Consider the following 19,517-nt stretch of genomic DNA (forward strand, 5'->3'; position numbering starts at 1 on the left):
CGTTCATAATGATATATCAGTGTTTGGTTTTATAAGTTTGCCAGTTTCTCTTTACCTCAGGATTTTTCTTTACTAGTCTTTTCTGTTTATTTCTCTTAATGAATTTTGGGAGGGTTTGGCTGCAATTTAATTATATATTAAATGTATTTTTCAATTGGTAGGTGGCTAATTTCCTACATTTGAGCTTTATGTTTCACAAAGATGGTATTTTTCTTTTTCTTTTTTTTTCTTTTTTAAGATTTATTTATTTATTTGACAGAGAGAGACAGCTAGTGAGAGAGGGAACACAAGCAGGGGGAGTGGGAGAGGAAGAAGCAGGCTCCTAGCGGAGGAGCCTGATGTGGGGCTCGATCCCATAACGCCGGGATCACGCCCTGAGCCGAAGGCAGACGCTTAACTGCTGTGCCACCCAGGCGCCCCAAAGATGGTATTTTTCTAAGCGTCCTTTTATTTTTTTTAATCCTTCTGTACTTTTTAAAGTTTTTCTTCGTACAGGCATTGTTCCTTCTTTTCCGTGTTAAGAGCATGTGTCAGTGTGTCCGTTAGCACTTGTACCAAGCTCTACTTTACATGTCTTGTAAATTGTTCTTCTAATATTCCGCATAAGATTGGTTGACAGTTTTAAGTATCAGTGTTATGGACTCAGCTTTTTTTCTGAATCATCTTAGTTCAGTGGTAGGTTGGAAGAGGTGGAATGGTGGCCTGTTAGCCAGATGCCATTTCAGGAGGCGCTGCTCCCCGGAAGGCTTTTTTACTGCTGGAGAAGTACGGCACAAGAAGGGAACACTCAGACCTGGTTCCTTCTGTTTAATAGGGTGGTTTTAAGGGGCTCCTGGGTGGCTCAGCTGTTAAGTGTCTGCCTTTGGCTCAGGTCATGGTCCCAGGGTCCTGGGATTGAGCCCCACATCGTGCTCCCCACTCAGCGGGAAGCCTGCTTCTCCTGCTCACACTCCCCTTGCTCGTGTTCCCTGTCTCGCTCTCTGTCAAACAAATAAAATCTTAAAAAAAAATAGCGTGGTTTTAAGAATTCAGAGGAGTAGATCTGGGTTAAAAGAGAATTTGGGAATGAACACAATAAACAGGAAGTAGGGAAAAAAAGAAACGTTAGTAGGAGACAGCAGAGTAATTTATATTAATAGGTAACTTTTGGGGAATAAGGATGAGAAATGTGAATATTTTTATTTTTTTTCTAGGGAACCAAGTATGAGTCTATGGAGACAACTAATTACTGTTTTTATTTGGGATCTTGATGGATAAGTTTTTCCTAGTCTTTTATATAAATAAGTAGATGTGAAATGAAATTAAAATATGCACACACAAAGAAATAAAATGCATATACATGTATGCACGTATAAAATGAATACATATGAATATACACACCCATACAATGAATACACAAACGTGTGTGTATACAGTATTCATACTTCCTAAGTCCGTGCTCCTCAGAGTGTGGTCTGCAGACTGCTACGGGTCTGTGAGAAGAGAGAAAGTGAGAATGAGCATTTTGAAAACTTAACAGCAATTTGTCTTTCTTACATTTTACCGAATAACAAGTCTGTGATGTATCAGAAACTTTAAAAGAGTTTTCTGTCACCATTAGGTGTTCTTTGCTTAGAATGGGCGTTTATGTGTTAATTTGTTTTGTGCAGGGTGTGGCCGGAAATCCTGTGGTGAAATCTGTGCTTGATAAAACAAAACATTCAGTAGAAAGCATGATTACAACGCTGGACCCTGGCATGGCTCCGTATATCAGTAAGTATTCAAGATAGAGCAGCGTCTGCCTGTGTTTCTAAATACGTGCCTTTGTCTCACTGTGATTCCGTAGTGTTGTAATCAGTGGAAATCCTCTTACGTTGTAAGTTGATTGTCTTAGTGTTAGTATTATTAATTTATCTTTTTCTTAGTCACAAATGAATTTTGAAAACACAGTGAACTTTGGGAGGAGTAAAACCAATATGCATTAGTATATTAATTAATATACTTAGTGTATTTCAATTTTAAATACAGTTAGTGTTGCTTTGTATGAATTTTACTTTATTCACTAAGGATATTTGAAGTGATGCTTTGTTTATATTTGATTTTGGTAATTGTCCAATTATCTGTCTTAATTAAATGTGATTATGCTTAACCCAGGAATAATATTTTTAGAGGAAGTTAATTCTGTTTATTAATAATATCTGACTAATAGGTTTGGTGGGAAAACTATTTTAACCACTTTGAGTCCTCCTTCCCAAGAACTCTCCAGAGAGATGACGTAGACATACATGCTGTCTGCGTGTAATTTTGAATGCACATGTCCAGTATGTGAAGAAACAGTTGCTTAGCAGCTTCAGTGAGCAATTATTAGTCATTCTGTTGAAGATCACGGCTTAGAAGCCGAAGCTGTGCACTAGGTACTAGAACAGAGATTTTCATTAGCGAGAAAAGTCAGTAGCTTTCACGAGTCTTGCTGCTGTTGGTAGTTCACAATGTAGTAAATGTCAGAGGGTAAGACCTTAGTAAGAAGTATCATTTCTGAAGTGCTTGCTCTGCGAGGCAGTGTTTAGGAACTCTGCAAGGGAACCCCTGGGTTCAGAGAGATGATTATCCTAGGTCACACAGCTTGGTAGAGCTAGATTGAACCCATGGTCAGTTTTTGGTTTTTTTTGTTTTTTTTTTTGTTTTTTTTTTTGTTTTTTTTTTGCACTTAGCCACTTTGCTTCCCTGAAACTAGAAAATGGATTTAAGTATTAAATCAGGTGAATTGTTCTTTGTGTTTGTAACTGCCAGAGGATTTAGAAATTGGACCCTACCTTAGATAAGGTTTCCTATATTCATAATAATTAAGTTTGACATAATTAATGCATCATATATATTCTTTCCTTCATAAGCTCATGTTTTGTTTTTTGTGTTTTTTTTTTTTTTTTAAGATTTTATTTGAGAGAGAGAGAGCACGAGAGGGGGGAGGGTCAGAGGGAGAAGCAGATTCCCCAATCAGTGGGGAGCCCGATGTGGGACTCGATCCTGGGACTCTGGGATCATGACCTGAGCTGGAGGCAAATGCTTAACCGACTGAGCCACCCAGGCACCCAGCGCAAGCTGTATTTTGAATGAGGGAAAGAAAGGAATTAGTGTTTTTGGAGTTCTTGCTATTTGAGCGTGTACTGTGTTAGACTGTGAAAGCAGTTATTTAATCCTTAGAACAAGCCCAGTGAGGTGGCAGATACTTTACTGTGAAGAAACAAGATCAGTGACTTCCCCAACTAACAAAGCTAATGACTTCAGGAGTCAAACCCAAGGCTTTTTCTCAGGCCAATAGTCTGCCTGACATCAAGAAAAAGGCAAAAGATGAAGGGTGTGGTTAGGGGGAAGATACAAAATGAAATGTGTATTAGCAAATGTCATAATATATAGTCTTAATTAGCTGTAAAAAGCAATAAAACTGATGTGAAAAAGTTGACACCTTATTGACAGGCAGTGAAAGCAGGACCATTCTGATGTAACAAAACTTGAGTTAAAACTTAAGGTATTTTTACAGAAGTATTCTAGAAATCACCAGAACAGTTTCAGATGTATCAAGAAAACACAAGAACTGTTAGAAATGGATTTTTAACACAGTTTAGCTTCCTGTGTTCTTAGAATTACTTTTCCCATCATCATTTAAGGTGGCATTGCTTTTTACAAAAAGGCTGAAAAAGCCTTTTGAGCTGAAGTTTAGTGGACCTCTACTCAGATAGGATCAAGAGACATGTCCCATATGGAGGAAAAAAATGAGTAGAAAGTATATTCTCTTTTTCTCCTATGGGACTCAATGCTTTAGGTTTTAGTAACTTATGAAATTCTAGTAAAGATGGGATCTCTAGATCATCCTATTAGGAAAAAAGATATATGAGAAAAAGCCCAAGTATCAGCTGTTCCATAACATATTTGGGAAAAGCATAGCATTGTTTCTGGGGGCAAAATGGTTTACTGTACAAACAGCTTTCTGGATAAATCTATTTTACTAGTGATAGCCCTTAACACTAAGTAGCAAAATATGCTGTGCTTAGAACTAGGTCTTTGAGCTCAGTATGTCAGAAAATGTTCGTTTAAGATTTAAAAAGAAAAAAATTAGATATATTTGATCAAATTACTCTGTCTAAATGGTATGTAGGTTTTAAAAATAATTGTAAAAACATTTTAAAATTTTTATTTCATTTCTTAGCCTTTTTAAATTTCAGGTTTTATCTATGTTGGTATTTCCATTTCCTTATGTGCTTGCGTATTAGGACAGTAATAGATGTATAATTAATAACTATCCCATTTGTGGCATCCGCTGGGTTTTTTTTCGTGTAATGATGAAGATGTATGACAAAAGAGGTGACTCTCCCATTTAAGCTATTTTCTAGATAAACACATTTCATGGCAGTTCTCGTTTAGTGCAGACTTCTTTATAAGTCTGGGAAATTAGTTATCATCAGTAACAGTCTTTATTTTCATTTTCTGTAGTGTATCCTAAATTGTAACTTGTATCTCACAAGCCACATAGTTCATTTCTCTGACTGCTCCATAGTTGCAGGCCTGGAAACTCCAGCATCCCCATGGTATAAGAAGTTTGTGTATAATAGAGGTGTGTCTTTATTAACCAAAAGCAGAAAAACCATTTTGATTTGCAGCCTTAAAATGCAGTGTTCTATCCAAAGTTTAAACTTACTAGAAAATGAAAGCTCATGAAATTAATAGAGTGGTATAATAGAAAATTAAACTTTTTTCATAGCTGTTAGAACATTATTTCCCAAACTGACATCTATGGAAAACTTCTTAGGAGTGGTTATTAAATGTTAACGTATTCAGATTAAGTATGGGAAAGTACTGGGTTAAACTCACGAATTTTAACTTTTGGTTTTCTCAGAATTTTGGTGTTAATGTTCATTGTGAATTTCCAAGAAGGAAATGTGTACAGCATCTCCCAAGCTTGTCTGACCACAAAATGCTGTTCTAAGGGGGAGTTACTAATATATTCTGGAGCAGTATTCCATAGGAAAAAAACTGTTGTGTTCTGTCCGGCAGATGGGATAGTTAGAACCATTAGAGGATATGCACTGTCTCCTGCCTGCAGATGAGACTCCCTCAGTTAATGCATTAAATGCTCATTTTTAAGTCAGGAAAAGTTGGTAGTTTGGGTCTAAGCATTTAGACTACAATGCTGTTAAATGAGGGGGGAAAACGTGTGTGTCGGATCGTGAAAAGAGGATTTTGGAGTGCGTAGGTTTGAGTCCCGACATCATGCTAAGTATAAGGAGCCGTGTCACCTTGGGCAAGGCCTTATCAGTCTTAGTTTCCTCAGCCTGTAAAAAAGTTCATCATCTGTATCTGGCAGTATTCTGTGAGGTTGGTAATAATTATGTAATAAAGTGTTAGCATATGGCATTGCTTGTGAGAATTTCATTATTTTAACTTGGAATTAAAATTTTCTTCTGATCTTCGTAGAATCTGGAGGTGAACTGGATATTGTAGTGACCTCGAATAAAGAAGTAAAAGTTGCTGCTGTCCGAGATGCCTTCCAGGAGGTCTTTGGCTTAGCTGTGGTCATAGGGGAAGCTGGCCAGTCCAATATTGCCCCACAGCCAGTGGGCTATGCGGCTGGATTGAAAGTGAGTAATGCAACACCTTTTTTCAGCATATAGAAACTGGCAGTTAATTTTTTCATAATTTGGATGATAATCTTTTGGTCTTTATGGAGCTGATGGGTTTGTACATTCTGAGGTAGTGATCATCTTGGTTTTTATTTCGACAACTGTCGTGATATGAAGGTACAGCGGAGTTTTAATTTAAAGAAACTCAGGGTCAGTTTTGATGCTTGGGGAGGGGAGGAAACCCATGCAGAGAACACAGAGAGAGTAGTTAGTCCTAAAGGAAATCTTAACCCAGTGCTAACGTGTAAGTCCTACTGAATTTAAACATTTTATACTGAAATTAGTATCACTTGAATTCTCTAAGCTTTTTATTACTATCACTATTAATAATACTTTACACTTACGTATTTCTTCGTGGTTTTGGGGACTCTAACATACTTGAAAGTTTCCAGAGTAGTAATGGGGTTCCAGTAGGCAGGTTCTAGATTGACCCTACAGGTCCCCCTTTTCCCTTGTGCTTGGACTCAGCATTCATCCAGAAAGCTTTCCCTTGCTTCCTTGCTTTGATTCTTCCCCTTCTTCATCCTTTTAATCCCCTTGCCTGGCACTTTCCAGGTGTGTATAATACCTGCGTATAACCACAGTTTGCCAGGGGCTCTTGTAGGAGAGGCCTGTTAAATCTTGTTACCAGTAATAATGTCAAAAGGAAGACACTGCCTTAGGTTTTCCCTAGTGAGAGAAGAGGATCTTGTGATCAAGTCTGTAGATAATAAACCCTCCGTCACAGGGACAGATGATGGGATAACTTATTTCATACAACCGCACACTGACACCACCACTTCAGAATTACTGTCTTGTCTTCTGCCCTGTGACTATTAAAACACTTGTCACACGTTTGTGTAAAACCAGTCCCATTCCCAGTGAACTAGATCTGGTCCCCTCAAGCCAGTGAGGGTTAAAGTTCCAAGAACCCTGTCCTCCCATACGTTTTTTTACCACCAGCATATAGACACTCAAGAACAAATGAACACTGAACAGGTCATCAGCATACAAATATTTCTCCCGCTTTAAAAAACAAATGAAAGAAATTTTTAACAGATTTTTTTTTTACCTCCTCTTCTCATCATCTACCACCTTAATTTTTTGCTGCTTTTTGCAGCAAAACTCCTCCAAACAATTGCCAGCATTTTCTAATTGTTCCTTCATATTCTCCTACAGCCGGCCTAGGCAGGCGCTCAGCCTGACTCCCCAGAGAATGCTGTGCACGTCAGCAGTGTCCCCATCTTGTTTTGCCTGTCACTGGCTTTTGAGACAGTTATTATTCTTGAGTATTTCTTTCACTTCTGGGGTCCATTTGTTTTTTCCCTGCGTTACTATTTGCTCACTCCCCTGTGCCTCCTTTGCTGGTTCCCCCTAATGATCTTGTCTTTATCTACATTCCCTCCCTCGTGAGCCCATAGTGTCTGCTGGCTTTAAATATCATCTCTGGGCTGACAGTTTCAAATTTCTATCACCAGCACAGGCCTCTCATGTAAACTAGATGATGTAAAAGTTGTCTTCTCAACTCCTTAACTTGAATGTCTCAAACTTAACTGTGTTTAGCATCCATCTGCTTTTCTTTCCTCCAAGCCTGCTCGTGTAGCCTTGTCCATGATGGCAGCCTATCCTTCCATTTTCTCAGGGGAGAAACCTTGGAGTCACTCTTGACTTCTCTCTTTACCCATGTCCAGTTCATCAAGAAATCTTGTTCGTCCTGAGTTTACAGTGTGTCCAGCATCTGACTGCTTCTCACATCTCCACCACCGCCACAGTGTCTTGATGGAATCTTGCCATTGCCTGCTACTAGGCCATCCAGTTTTAGGGTTATCTCATAGGGTAACCTTGTGGCCCTCTAGGTCATTCTGAACAGTCAAGTAATCCTTTCAAGTCATAGGTCAGAGCATGTCACTTGTGTTTCAGCATTTTATGTTTTACTCATTGTAAACCCTCGTTCCTTAAAGTGGCTTCCATGGCCCCACGCATCCTGGCTGACATGGAGTTTGTTTCCACTCTGGCTGCTTCTCCCACTGGTCTTCCCCTTGCTCACTCAAACGCTGGTCGCATTGGCTTCCTTCTAGCTCTTCATACGTGCCTGGCGTCTCTCTGAGGGCCTTTTCACTAGCTCTTTCTTCTCTCTGGGACATTCTTCTCTCAAATATGTACTTGGCTAAACCTTCTTTAAGTCTTCACTCCCGTCTTCCTTGCATGGCGAGGCCTGTCCTGACCACCTATTTAGTATTACATTCCACACAGCTATACCAGGATCACCCTCCTCTCCTCTGTTTTCTTTCCTACAGTACTCAGCACCTTCTCATACACTCTGTCATTTAGTTTAATATTAGTGTTTTATAATGTTTTCCCACAAGAATTAAGTTCCTCAAGAGCAGGAATTTTGGTTTGGTTCGCAGATGTGTGCACACTTAGATGTTCTTTAAAATGAATATCTAGCAGTTGTCTAAACCCTAAAAGTGCAAGGGTGTGTTTTTAAAATTAATCATTTATTTCCTCAAGTAAACAGTCTAATACAGAAAACATTTTCATTGTGGGATCTGCTTTCAATTTTGGTTTAACACCCTATCAGTTTCACAAGAAGAATAAAGATTTTTCACTTAATAGCACTCCAGCAGCCCACCCATTGCTATCCCGTGATCGAGCCTCCACAATCACACAGTGGTCTGCAGACTGGTCTAGAAGTACCTCTGTTGATATACAAGATTTTACAAGGTCTAAGGAGACCCAGGGAGTTTTAAGGAGCTCGGCTACTTCAGCTTCCAGATACACTCTTGCCTAAAAATTTCCTGCCTGAATACATACCTCTGATTAAGGCAACTTGTTCTCCTTTCCCATCTCCCCCTTAAGAAGCCCTATTCTCTCCCTTCGTGAAATGAGACATACCTCTTGCCCACTAAATAGTCACGTGATACGCTGCCTCCGAACATAAAATACTCCTGAGGGTCATCTGAACGGACAATTCAAAATACTGTTTTCAATGTTGAGAATACAAAGGACATGATGACTGGGCTAAAGCATTTTGCAGGTCATGTGGTTTCCAGTTGTTTGTTCCCATCAAAACCGAAGAGGGACCAGACAGAGCTCTCAGCTGATAGGTCATTAATTTTTGATGATCTCTTACTAGATTTATACCATTTAGATGTGACATTTGGAATATAACTCAGAATTTCATGGTTTTTAAAAACATGGGTCTTACATATTTTGTTACATTAAATATTATTACACAGAAGATACTTAAAATCATGAGATGCTGTTCTTGAAAGGCTGATGGAAATTTTTTTCTAAAAGAAAAACTTCCTCTTCTGTATAATAGTAATACTTCAGTTTATATTGTGGCATTGTTAGTGTTTGACAGATTAAGTTTTGCTGTTGGTTTTTGCCCTTCAAATTCAGACCTTCGGGTTTCTTTTCCATAATTTTTAATAAAAGCTTAAAGTCAAAATTCATTGAAACCGATACATGCATAGGAAAATCATTTATAAATTTACCAGCCGTTTATTTTTTTCAGAAGCAGTAGAGGGAGCTAATGAGAAGAAAAATAATGTAGAATGCTAGAATATTAAAATTGCAACCCAGATTTTTTACTCCCCATTGGATTTTATTTGAAGTGAATGGCTGTTTGAAGGAGAACTTAGATTTAAGGAAATCAGTCTGCCATCATTAACACTAGGAAGCTTCTGAAACTTGTGTGCCAGGCATTAATTTCATTGAAAAGCCAGTCATAGTTAGGGCCAGTATTTTATAACTTATATTCGCCAAAGATGTAGGTAATTATATGCAGTTAAGAAGCAGCATGGAATTTTACTTAAACCGAATTGCTTAGTATAAACTCTTAGAGTACAGGATAAGCTCTGGGAGCTTTTCTGTATCTTTCTTCTGTTCAAGATATTTATTTCGCTGTGGCCTCAAAACTAATTATTAATTCCTTACACTTCTGAAAATAAAGTTAAAATTTCATTCTCAAAACACTGGTAGGGGCTAATCTTAAAGTGTCTATATTTGTGATTCCAAAAGATGCCACACTTAATTAATTAACATAAGAGGAGAAGAGGCACATAATAACCCCCTCTTCATTTTCCTTATGAAATAGGAAGCCCTATGTTGTAGGATAGTAAAAAATGAACAGACTTCGTTTCCTGGAAGCATCAAATCTAGGAATATTTTGTTGTAGTGCTTAGCTGAGATATCATTTCAGATAGTTGGGGATGAATCTCTTAAATATCCCACTAATTCCCTAATAGTTTTTATTCAGTTAACATTTATTTAAACTTACTCATAATCAAAATTTAACCATAACTGATATCCTCTTGGGAGGAAAATGATGTAGGCAAATTTACATTATCCAGTATAGTTACGTTTTCTTTCAAATTCAACAGCTGCCTCCTCATTCACTCTTACTAGATTTATACCATTTAGATTGTTAACATGAGTGATAAAAATTTTCAAGAAGGCCTTTATTTCTTCCCTTCTTCATTTTTTCATGTAGTATTTTCTTACTGAATGTCTCTTGGGTTAGACAGTGTGCGTGGTACTAGAGAGATTAAGCAAAAATACAGTCAGTATTAGTATAGTTTAATTCATACCTTCTTTCATCCTTAATCTTTATAAGCTAGTGTCTTAAATTGGTTTACCCATTTTCATGCACTGGTCACCTCTTCTTTATTTCTGTTGTCTCCAAAATAAGTTCAGATGTCTCTAGAAGTGTCCTAGTTTTTGAAATTTTCATAAGAACTGACCACTTTTTCTCATTCACTACTTCTCTCTGCTGTCCATAGTAAAAGTAGGTTAATGTATTATCCGTGGTAGTTTTATTAAAAAACAGAATGCATTTTGTCTTGCTGTTTGAACACTGTCACTTCCCTTATGATCACTATTTACGAAGTGATTCAGATAAAGTAGGAAATAGCAACTTTACTAAAAACTTGTAGTTTGTCTACCATTACAGATGCACTGGTTTTGAGTTATATATACAGTATTTTCAGCCCCTCAGTTTTGTTGCATAAATGGTAATAATTGTCTTAAACAAGTTTTGGTGCAATATATACATTAGCAGTTAAAAATAAATCAGCTGTCATTTTGGTGCATATTGTAAGGCTATATTTAAAGGAAGTTAAGAAGCAAGAGAAATCATTCACTTTGATATGATTGCCTACCTAGATACCTCAAGAGAAAATGAAATAAAAACTACTAGGACTGAAAAAAAAATTTTATCAGTAAGATATCAACCAACATTAAGAAGTACATAGTTTCATTATATTAGTAATAACGAAGTAGAACATTAATATAAAAATAATCCATTTCATAGTAGCAACCCAAATAGCGTATGTGGGAATAGTTCGGAATGTGCTGTATAAACGGTTAATACTGAGGGGAACATGATTGGCCTTTTTAACTCTTTATACTTCTGTATTGTTTGAATATTTACAATGACTATCTAGTTTATTTGTGTGTAAATGTATTTGTGTATTACTTATATAACCATAACTTAGTATAGTTAATACTGAATAATTAGAAATGGTTTCTAACCTACACGGTTGTCATTCAGGGCGCCCAGGAACGGATAGACAGCTTGCGTCGAACTGGAGTGATCCATGAAAAACAGACTGCTGTGTCAGTAGAAAACTTCATTGCAGAATTGCTACCTGACAAGTAAGAAAGAGGCTTTTTTTTTTTTTTTTTAAACATCATTACAAATTGTTTTCTTGTAATGAGAACTCTCAGGATCTCTCTCCTAGCAATTTTCAGATCTACAGAACAGTATTATTAAGTGTGGTCACTGCGCTGTACATTTTATCCTCATGACTTACTTTGTAACTGGAAGTTTATATCTTTTAACAGCCCCCTTCACTCATTTTACTCACCCCCCGACCCCTGCCCTGCCACCAGTCTGTTCTTTGTATGTGTGAGTTCATTTTTTTTTATTCCATAAAAAGTAGGATCATATGGTATTTGTTTTCTCTGACTTGTTTCCCTTAATTTAATGCCCTGAAAGTCCATTCATGTTGCAGATGGCAAGATTTCCTTCTTTTCCATGGCTGGATAGTGTGTGTGTGTGTGTGTGTGTGTGTGTGTGTACACACACCACGTTTTGTTTATTCATTCTTCCATTGACAGACACTTAGGTTGCTTCCATGTCTTGGTTATTGTAAATAATGCTGCCGTGAATGTGGATTGGGGCGGGGGCATCTATCTCTTCAAGGTAGTGTTCTCATTTCCCTCAGATAAATACCCAGAAGTGGAATTGCTGGATCAGTATGGCTCATTTAATTTTTTGAGGAACCTCCATATTGCTTTCCATAGTGGCTGCACAAGTTTACATTCTCATCAAGGGTTCTCTTTTTCTCCGTATCTTTTCCAACACTTGTTTTTTTTGACTTTTTGGTAATAGCCATCCTAACACGTGTAAGGTGATGTCTCATTGTAGTTTTGCCGTCTCCCTGATGAAGAGTGATGTTGAGCATCTTTGCATGTACATGTTGGCCATCTGTACGTCAGAGCCTCTGTCCATTTTTTAATTGGATTGTTTTTTTGCTCTTGAGTTCTTTGTGTTTTTGATATATTTTAGATGTTAAACACCTTATGAGGAATGTGATTTGTGAATATTTTCTCCCCTTCAGTAGGTTGCCTTTTCATTTTGTTGATGGTTTCCTTTGCTGTGTAGAAACTTTTTAGTTTGATGGAGTCCTCCTTACTGATTTTTGCTTTTGTTGCCTTTGCTTTTGGTGTCACATCCAAAAAATTATGACCAAGACTGATAGCAAGCAGCTTACCCTTCTTGTTGTCTAGAAGTTTACTATTTTTTTTTTTTTTAAGATTTTATTTATTTATTTGACAGAGATAGAAACAGCCAGCGAGAGAGGGAACACAAGCAGGGGGAGTGGGAGAAGAAGAAGCAGGCTCATAGCGGAGGAGCCTGATGTGGGGCTCGATCCCACAACGCCGGGATCACGCCCTGAGCCGAAAGCAGACGCTTAACCGCTGTGCCACCCAGGCGCCCAGTTTACTGGTTTCTGATCTTGAGTTCAAGTCTTGAATCCATTTGAGTTAACTTTTTGTGTATGATGTAAGCAGTCTAGTTTCCCCAACACCATTTATTTTACAGACTGTCCTTTTCCCATTGTGTATTCTTGGCTCTTTTGTTGTAAATTAATTCACCATATATGTGTGGGTTTATTCCTTCGCTCTCTGTTCTGTTGGACTGATCTTTGTGTCTGTTGTTATGCCAATACCATACTATTTTGATGAGTATAGCTTTGTAATATAGTTTGAAATGAAAGAGTGTGATGCTACTTTCTTTCTTTTTTTTTAATGTTTTTTTACATTATGTTAGTCAACATACAGTACATCACTGGTTTCTGATGCAAAGTTCGATGATTCATCAGTTGCGTATAACACCCACTGCACCATGGAATACGTGCCCTCCTTACTACCCATCACCAGTTTATCCCATTCCCCCACCCCCCTCCCCTCTGAAGCCCTCAGTCTGTTTCCCAGAGTCCATAGTCTCTCATGCTTCATTCCCCCTTCTGATTACCCCCCCGTTTTTTTTTTAAGATTTTATTTATTTATTCGACAGAGATACAGACAGCCAGCGAGAGAGGGAACACAAGCAGGGGGAGTGGGAGAGGAAGAAGCAGGCTCATAGCAGAGGAGCCTGATGTGGGGCTCGATCCCACAACGCGGGGATCACGCCCTGAGCCAAAGGCAGACGCTTAACCGCTGTGCCACCCAGGCGCCCCCCCCTTCTTTATCCCTTTCTTCCCCTACCGATCTTCCTAGTTCTTATGTTCCATAGATGAGAGAAATCATATGATAATTCTTTCTCTGCTTGACTTTTTTCATTTAGCATTATCTCCTCCAGTGCCGTCCATGTTGCAGCAAATGTTGAGAATTCGTTCTGATAGCTGAGTAATATTCCATTGTATATATGGACCACAGCTTCTTAATCCAGTCATCTGTTGAAGGGCATCTCGGTTCCTTCCATGATTTAGCTATTGTGGACAATGCTGCTATGAACATTGGGGTGCGTATGGTCCTTCTCTTCACTACGTCTGTATCTTTGGGGTAAACACCCAGTAGTGCAATGGCTGGGTTATAGGGTAGCTCAATTTTTAACTTTTTAAGGGCCCTCCACACTGTTCCAGAGTGGCTGCACCAACCTGCATTCCCATCAACAATGTAGGAGGGATCCCCTTTCTCCACATCCTCTCCAGCATCCTGCCTTGTTGATTTTTGCCATTCTAACTGGCGTAAGGTGGTATCTTAGTGTGGTTTTGATTTGAATTTCCCTGATGGCTAATGATTTTGAACCTTTTTTCATGTGTCTGTTAGCCATTTGTATGTCTTCATTGGAAAAGTGTCTGTCCTCATTGGAAAAGTGTCTGTTCATATCTTCTGCCCATTTTTTGATTTGTTTGTTTCTTGCGTATTGAGTTTGAGAAGCTCTTTGTAGATCTTGGATACCAGTCTTTTATCTGTAGCATCATTTGCAAATATATTCTCCCATTCCGTGGGCTGCCTCTTAGTTTTTTTGATTGTTTCCTTGGCTGTGCAGAAGCTTTTAATTTTGATGAAGTCCCACATGTTCATTTTATCTTTTGTTTCTCTTGCCTTTGGAGATGTGTCATGAAAAAGGTTGCTTTGGCCGATGTCGTAGAGGTTGCTGCCTATGTTCTCCTCTAGGATTTTGATGGATTCCTGTCTCACATCGAGGTCTTTCATCCATTTGGAGTTTATTTTTGTGTATGGTGTGAGAGAGTGGTCAAGTTTCATTCTTTTGCATGTAGCTGTCCAATTTTCCCAGCACCATTTATTGAAGAGACTTTTTTCCACTGGATGTTTTTTCCTGCTTTGTCAAAGATGAGTTGCCCAGAGAGCCGAGGGTCCATTTCTGGGTTCTCTATTCTGTTCCATTGGTCTGTGTGTCTGTTTTTGTGCCAGTACCATGCTGTCTTTGTGATCACAGCTTTGTAGTACAGCTCGAAATCTGGCATTGTGATGCCCCCAGCTTTGTTTTTCCTTTTCAACAGTTCCTTGGCGATTCGGGGCCTTTTCCGGTACCACAAAAATTTAAGGACTATTTGTTCCAGTTCCTTGAAAAATGTCATTGGTATTTTGATCAGGATAACATTAAAAGTGTTGATTGCTCTGGGTAGCATGGACATTTTAACTATGTTAATTCTTCCGATCCATGAGCATGGAATATTTTTCCATCTTTTTATGTCTTCCTCAATGTCTTTCAAGAGTGATATATAGTTTCTAGAATATAGATCCTTTACGTATCTGGTTAAGTGAATTCCAAGGTACCGTATGGTTTTTGGTGCTATTGTAAATGGGGATGGATTCCCTAATTTCTCTTTCTTCAGTCTCATTATTCCTGTATAGAAATGCAACTGATTTCTGAGCATTGATTTTGTATCCTGCCACGTTACTGAATTGCTCTATAACTTCTAATAGTTTGGGAGTGGATTCTTTTGGGTTTTCCATATAGAGTATCATGTCATCTGCGAAGAGAGACAGTTTGACTTCTTCTTTGCCGATTTGCATACCTTTTATCCCTTTTTGTCATCTGATTGCTGTTGCAAGGACTTCTAGTACTATGTTGAATAGTAGTGGCGAGAGTGGGCATCCTTGTTGTGTTCCTCATCTTAAGGGAAAGGCTTTCAGCTTTTCCCCGTTGAGAATAATATTTGCTGTAGGCTTTTCATAGATGGCTTTTATGAGCTTGAGAAATGAACCCTCTATTCCTACACTCTGAAGGGTTTTAATCAGAAAAGGATGCTGTATTTTGTCAAATGCTTTTTCTGCATCTATTAGGAGAATCATATGATTTCTAAATTTTTGTTTCTGAATAAAATCTAAGACACTGATAGATTTGGGAATGTTATACCAGCCCTGCATCCCAGGGAAGAATCCCACTTGGTCATGATGGATAATCCTTTTAATGTACAGTTGGATTCTGTTTGCCAGGATCTTGTTGAGGATTTTGGCGTCCATATTCATCAGGGAAATCGGTCTGTAATTCTCCTTTTTGATGGGGTCTTTGCCTGGTTTGGGGATCAAGGTAATATTGGCCTCATAGAATGAGTTTGGTAGCTTTCCTTCTGTTTCTATTTTTTGAAATAGCTTTAGGAGAATAGGTATTATTTCTTCTTTGAATGTTTGGTAGAATTCCCCAGGAAAACCATCTGGGCCTGAAGTTTTATTTTTTGGAAGATTGTTTATCACTGACTCAATCTCTTCATAATTAATTGGCCTGTTTAAAAAATCAATTTCTTCCTGTTTCAGTCTTGGTAGTTTATAGGTTTCCAGGAAGGATTCCATCTCTTCCAGATTGCTTAATTTATTGGCATAAAGCTGTTGATAAAAGTTTCTAATAATCCTTCCAATTTCATTGTTGTTGGTTGTGACCTCTCCTTTTTCATTCATAATTTTATTAATTTGGGTCCTTTCTCTATTCTTTTGGATAAGTCTTGCCAGAGGTCTGTCAATGTTATTAATTCTCTCAAAGAACCAGCTTCTAGCTCTGTTGATCTGCTCTACTGTACTCCTGGTTTCTAATTCATTGATTTCTGCTCTAATCTTGGTCAACTGCTTCCTCGTGCGTGGATTAGGCCTGTCCCTCTGTTGCTGTTCCAGCTTCTTGAAGTGAGAATATAAAAACTGCATTTTAGAGTTTTCTATTCTTTTGAGTGAGGCTTGGATGGCTATGTATTTCCCCCTTAGGACTGCCTTTGCAGTGTCCCATAGGTTTTGGACCGTTGTGTTTTCATTCTCATTGGTCTCCATAAATTGCTTAAATTGATTTTTGATTTCCTGGTTTATCGAATCATTTCTGAGCAGGATGTTTCTTAGTCTCCAAGTGTTTGAGTTTCTTCCAAATTTTTCCTTGTGGTTGAGTTCCAATTTCAAAGCGTTGTGGTCTGAAAATATGCAGGGGATAATTTCAGTCTTTTGGTATCGGTTGAGACCTGTTTTGTGTCCCAGAACATGGTCTATTCTTGAGAATGTTCCATGGGCATTAGAATAGAATGAGTATTCTTTGGTTCTGGGGTGTAGTTCTGTATATCACTATGAGGTCCAACTCGTTGAGTATGGCATTCAAAGCCTTTGATTCTTTGCTTAGTTTTTGCCAGGGTGTTCTGTCTATTTCTGATAGTGGGGTGTTGAGGTCCCCTACTATTAATGTATTTTTATCTATATGTCTCTTTATTCTGGTTAAGAGTTGGCTTGTGTATCTTGCTGCTCCCCTGTTGGGGGCATAGATATTTATAATTGTCATATCCACTTGCTGGATACATCCTTAAGAATAATAGTCTTTAGTTTAAAATCCAATCTATCTGATATGAGAATTGCTACCCCAGTTTTCTTTTGAGGTCCATTTGCGTGAAAGATGGTACTCCATCCCTTTACTGTCAGTCTGAGTGTATCTTTGGGTTCAAAATGAGTCTCTTGTAGACAGCAAATGGATGGGTCATTTCTTTTTATCCAATCTGCAACCTGTGGCGTTTATGGGAGCATTCAAGCCATTTACATTGAGACTGATTATTGAGAGAGATGATTTTAATGATGCCATGTTGCCAGTAAAGTCTTTGTATCGGTTGTGACTTTCTGTTCTGTATCACTCTTAGGGCCTTTTTACCTTTATAGAACCCCCCTTAATATCTCCTGTAGGGCTGGTTTCGTGGTTACGAAATTGGTTAATGACTGGCGATTCTGGAAGGTCGTTATTTCTCCATCCATTCTGAATGACAGCCTTGCTGGATAAGGATCCTTGGCTGCATGTTTTTCTCTGAAAGAGTTTTAAAAATGCCCCCCCAACCCTCTTTCTCATTCCAGGTCTGTGTAGACAGGTCTGACGTAATTCTGATACCTTTGCCTTGGTACGTGAGAAATTTCTTTGCCCTGGCCGCTTTCAATACTGTATCCTTGCATCTAATATTTGCGAAATGCACTATGACGTGACGTGGCGTAGGTTTGTCGTGGTTGAGCTTGGGAGGGGTCCTCTCTGCCTCTTGGACACGAATGTTTGTTTCCCTCGCTAGATTAGGGACGTTTTCAGCTACAATTTGTTCAAATATCTCTTCTAGACCTCAGTTTTTCTCCACCTCCTCGGGGATGCCGATGATTCTGACATTGGATCATTTCATTGAGTCAGTAATCTCCCGTAACCTACATTCGTGGGCGTGGATTTTTTTAAGTCCCGCTTCTATTTTCGCTTTTTCTTCTACTAACCCATCCTCCTATTCGCCGATTTGTTCTTCTGCCTCATTGACCCTGGCCGTCAGAGCCTCTAGTTTTGACTGCATTTGGCTCACAGAATTTTTAATTTCTGCCAGATTCGCTCTCATTTCCGCCCTTAGAGATTCTATATTCCTATTAACATTTTCGTTAATACTTTTTTCAAGTCTACAGATCATCTTGACCATTGTTACTCTGAATTCCATTTCTGATAATTTGGTTACATCCATATCCATTAGTTCTGTGGCAGAGGCCACAGACTCGTCTTTTCTTTGCTGGAGGGGGGACTTCTCCTTCTCGTCATTCTGATGAGGAGAGGTTGCGGGGTTGTCCAGAGCCCAAATTATTGACCAGGACCCAGGCCGTGCGCCCTTCTTTTATAGGGATCTTAGGGATGTGGGCTTCTTGATTTTTCAGCCTGCCTTCTGTGTTCTGGGGGAGGGGCCTGCCGCGCCGATACTCAGGCAACCCCGTTTGGGTAGAGTCTCGGCGTCCCCTGCGAGGGAGGATGGGGATGGGCACTCTCTGAGCCGGTATTTCCAGGCTTTTGTTCTCTGGCGGCTTTCCCTGGCGGCCGGCTATGCCTCTTCTGAGAGTCAGAGCAGCAGCGGCCGAATTTCAGCCTCTGTCACAGAACAGAGGGATTGCGGCCCGTTCTCCACTGATGTTCTGGCCACTTTAACTCTGTTACTGTTGGTGCTGCTCAACCCTGCAGCGTCCCGGGATGTGCGCCCCACACCCGGCGTCCCTGCCCTCACTTCCAGGGCCGGCGTCTCTGTCCTTTGTGTTTCTAACGCCGCCAGCCGCCAGCCGCCCGGCGCGCGCTCCCGGATCTCCCGGTCTCAGTCTGCATCCAGTGAGCGCACCGGGATTCCGGGGTTCCGCGAGATGCCTGGTGGCGCGCGCACCCGGCTCACGGTCTCAGTCTGCTGTTTTGCGGGTGCCGTCCGCGAGCCCCGCCCGCTCCCCCGTGCAAGTGGCTACCGCTTCCCCGGTGCCCGAACGCGGCTCCCTCCCCCTTCTGTTTATCTTCCGATATCTGTGCACAGTTTCATGGCTCCCCGCCTCGTACCTCAATACTCAGCACTGGAGATGTTCATTTGTAGAGATCCAGATGCATCTTCCTGCGTCTCAGGCTGGTTCCGTGGTTGTTTAGGCTGGTCTGGTTCCTATCCAGCTCGACTCGGGGGACCGGCTAAAAAAAGGGGTCTCCTACTCCTCCGCCATCTTAACCCTCCCCTCTGCTTTCTTTCTCAAGATGGCTTTGGCTCTTCAGGGTCTTGTGGTTCTATACAAACTTCAGGGTGGTTCTGTTTCTGTGAAAAATGCCATTGGAATTTTGATAGAGATTGTATTGAATCTGTAGATTGCTTTATGAGTAGTGTGGAGATTTTTAACAATTTTAATTCCTGCAATCCCTGAGTCTGGAATATTTTTCCATATATTTGAGTTTTCAGTTTTTTTCATCAATGTCTTATAGTTTTCAGAGTAGAGATTTTTCACTTTCTTGGTGAAATCTGTTCCTGTTTTGTCCTTTTGGATGCAGTTGTCAGTGGTATTATTTCCTTAAGTTTCCTTTTTGATAGTTTATTAGTATATAGATATGCCACAGATTTTGGTGGATTTTTTCGT

General features: G+C 39.5%; 1 protein-coding gene across 1 annotated transcript in view; it reads left to right on the forward strand.

Moving 5' to 3' along the window:
• PRRC1 (proline rich coiled-coil 1) overlaps positions 1–19,517 on the forward strand; it is a 48,576-nt gene that overhangs the window by 9,469 nt on the left and 19,590 nt on the right. Inside the window, exons 5-7 of the mRNA XM_026507873.4 lie at positions 1,650–1,752; positions 5,449–5,612; positions 11,191–11,294. Of these exons, the coding sequence (XP_026363658.1) occupies positions 1,650–1,752; positions 5,449–5,612; positions 11,191–11,294 (371 nt within the window). The remainder of the gene's footprint in view (positions 1–1,649; positions 1,753–5,448; positions 5,613–11,190; positions 11,295–19,517) is intronic.

Source organism: Ursus arctos, unplaced genomic scaffold (genome assembly GCF_023065955.2).
Source record: "Ursus arctos isolate Adak ecotype North America unplaced genomic scaffold, UrsArc2.0 scaffold_5, whole genome shotgun sequence".
Taxonomy (NCBI): domain Eukaryota; kingdom Metazoa; phylum Chordata; class Mammalia; order Carnivora; family Ursidae; genus Ursus; species Ursus arctos.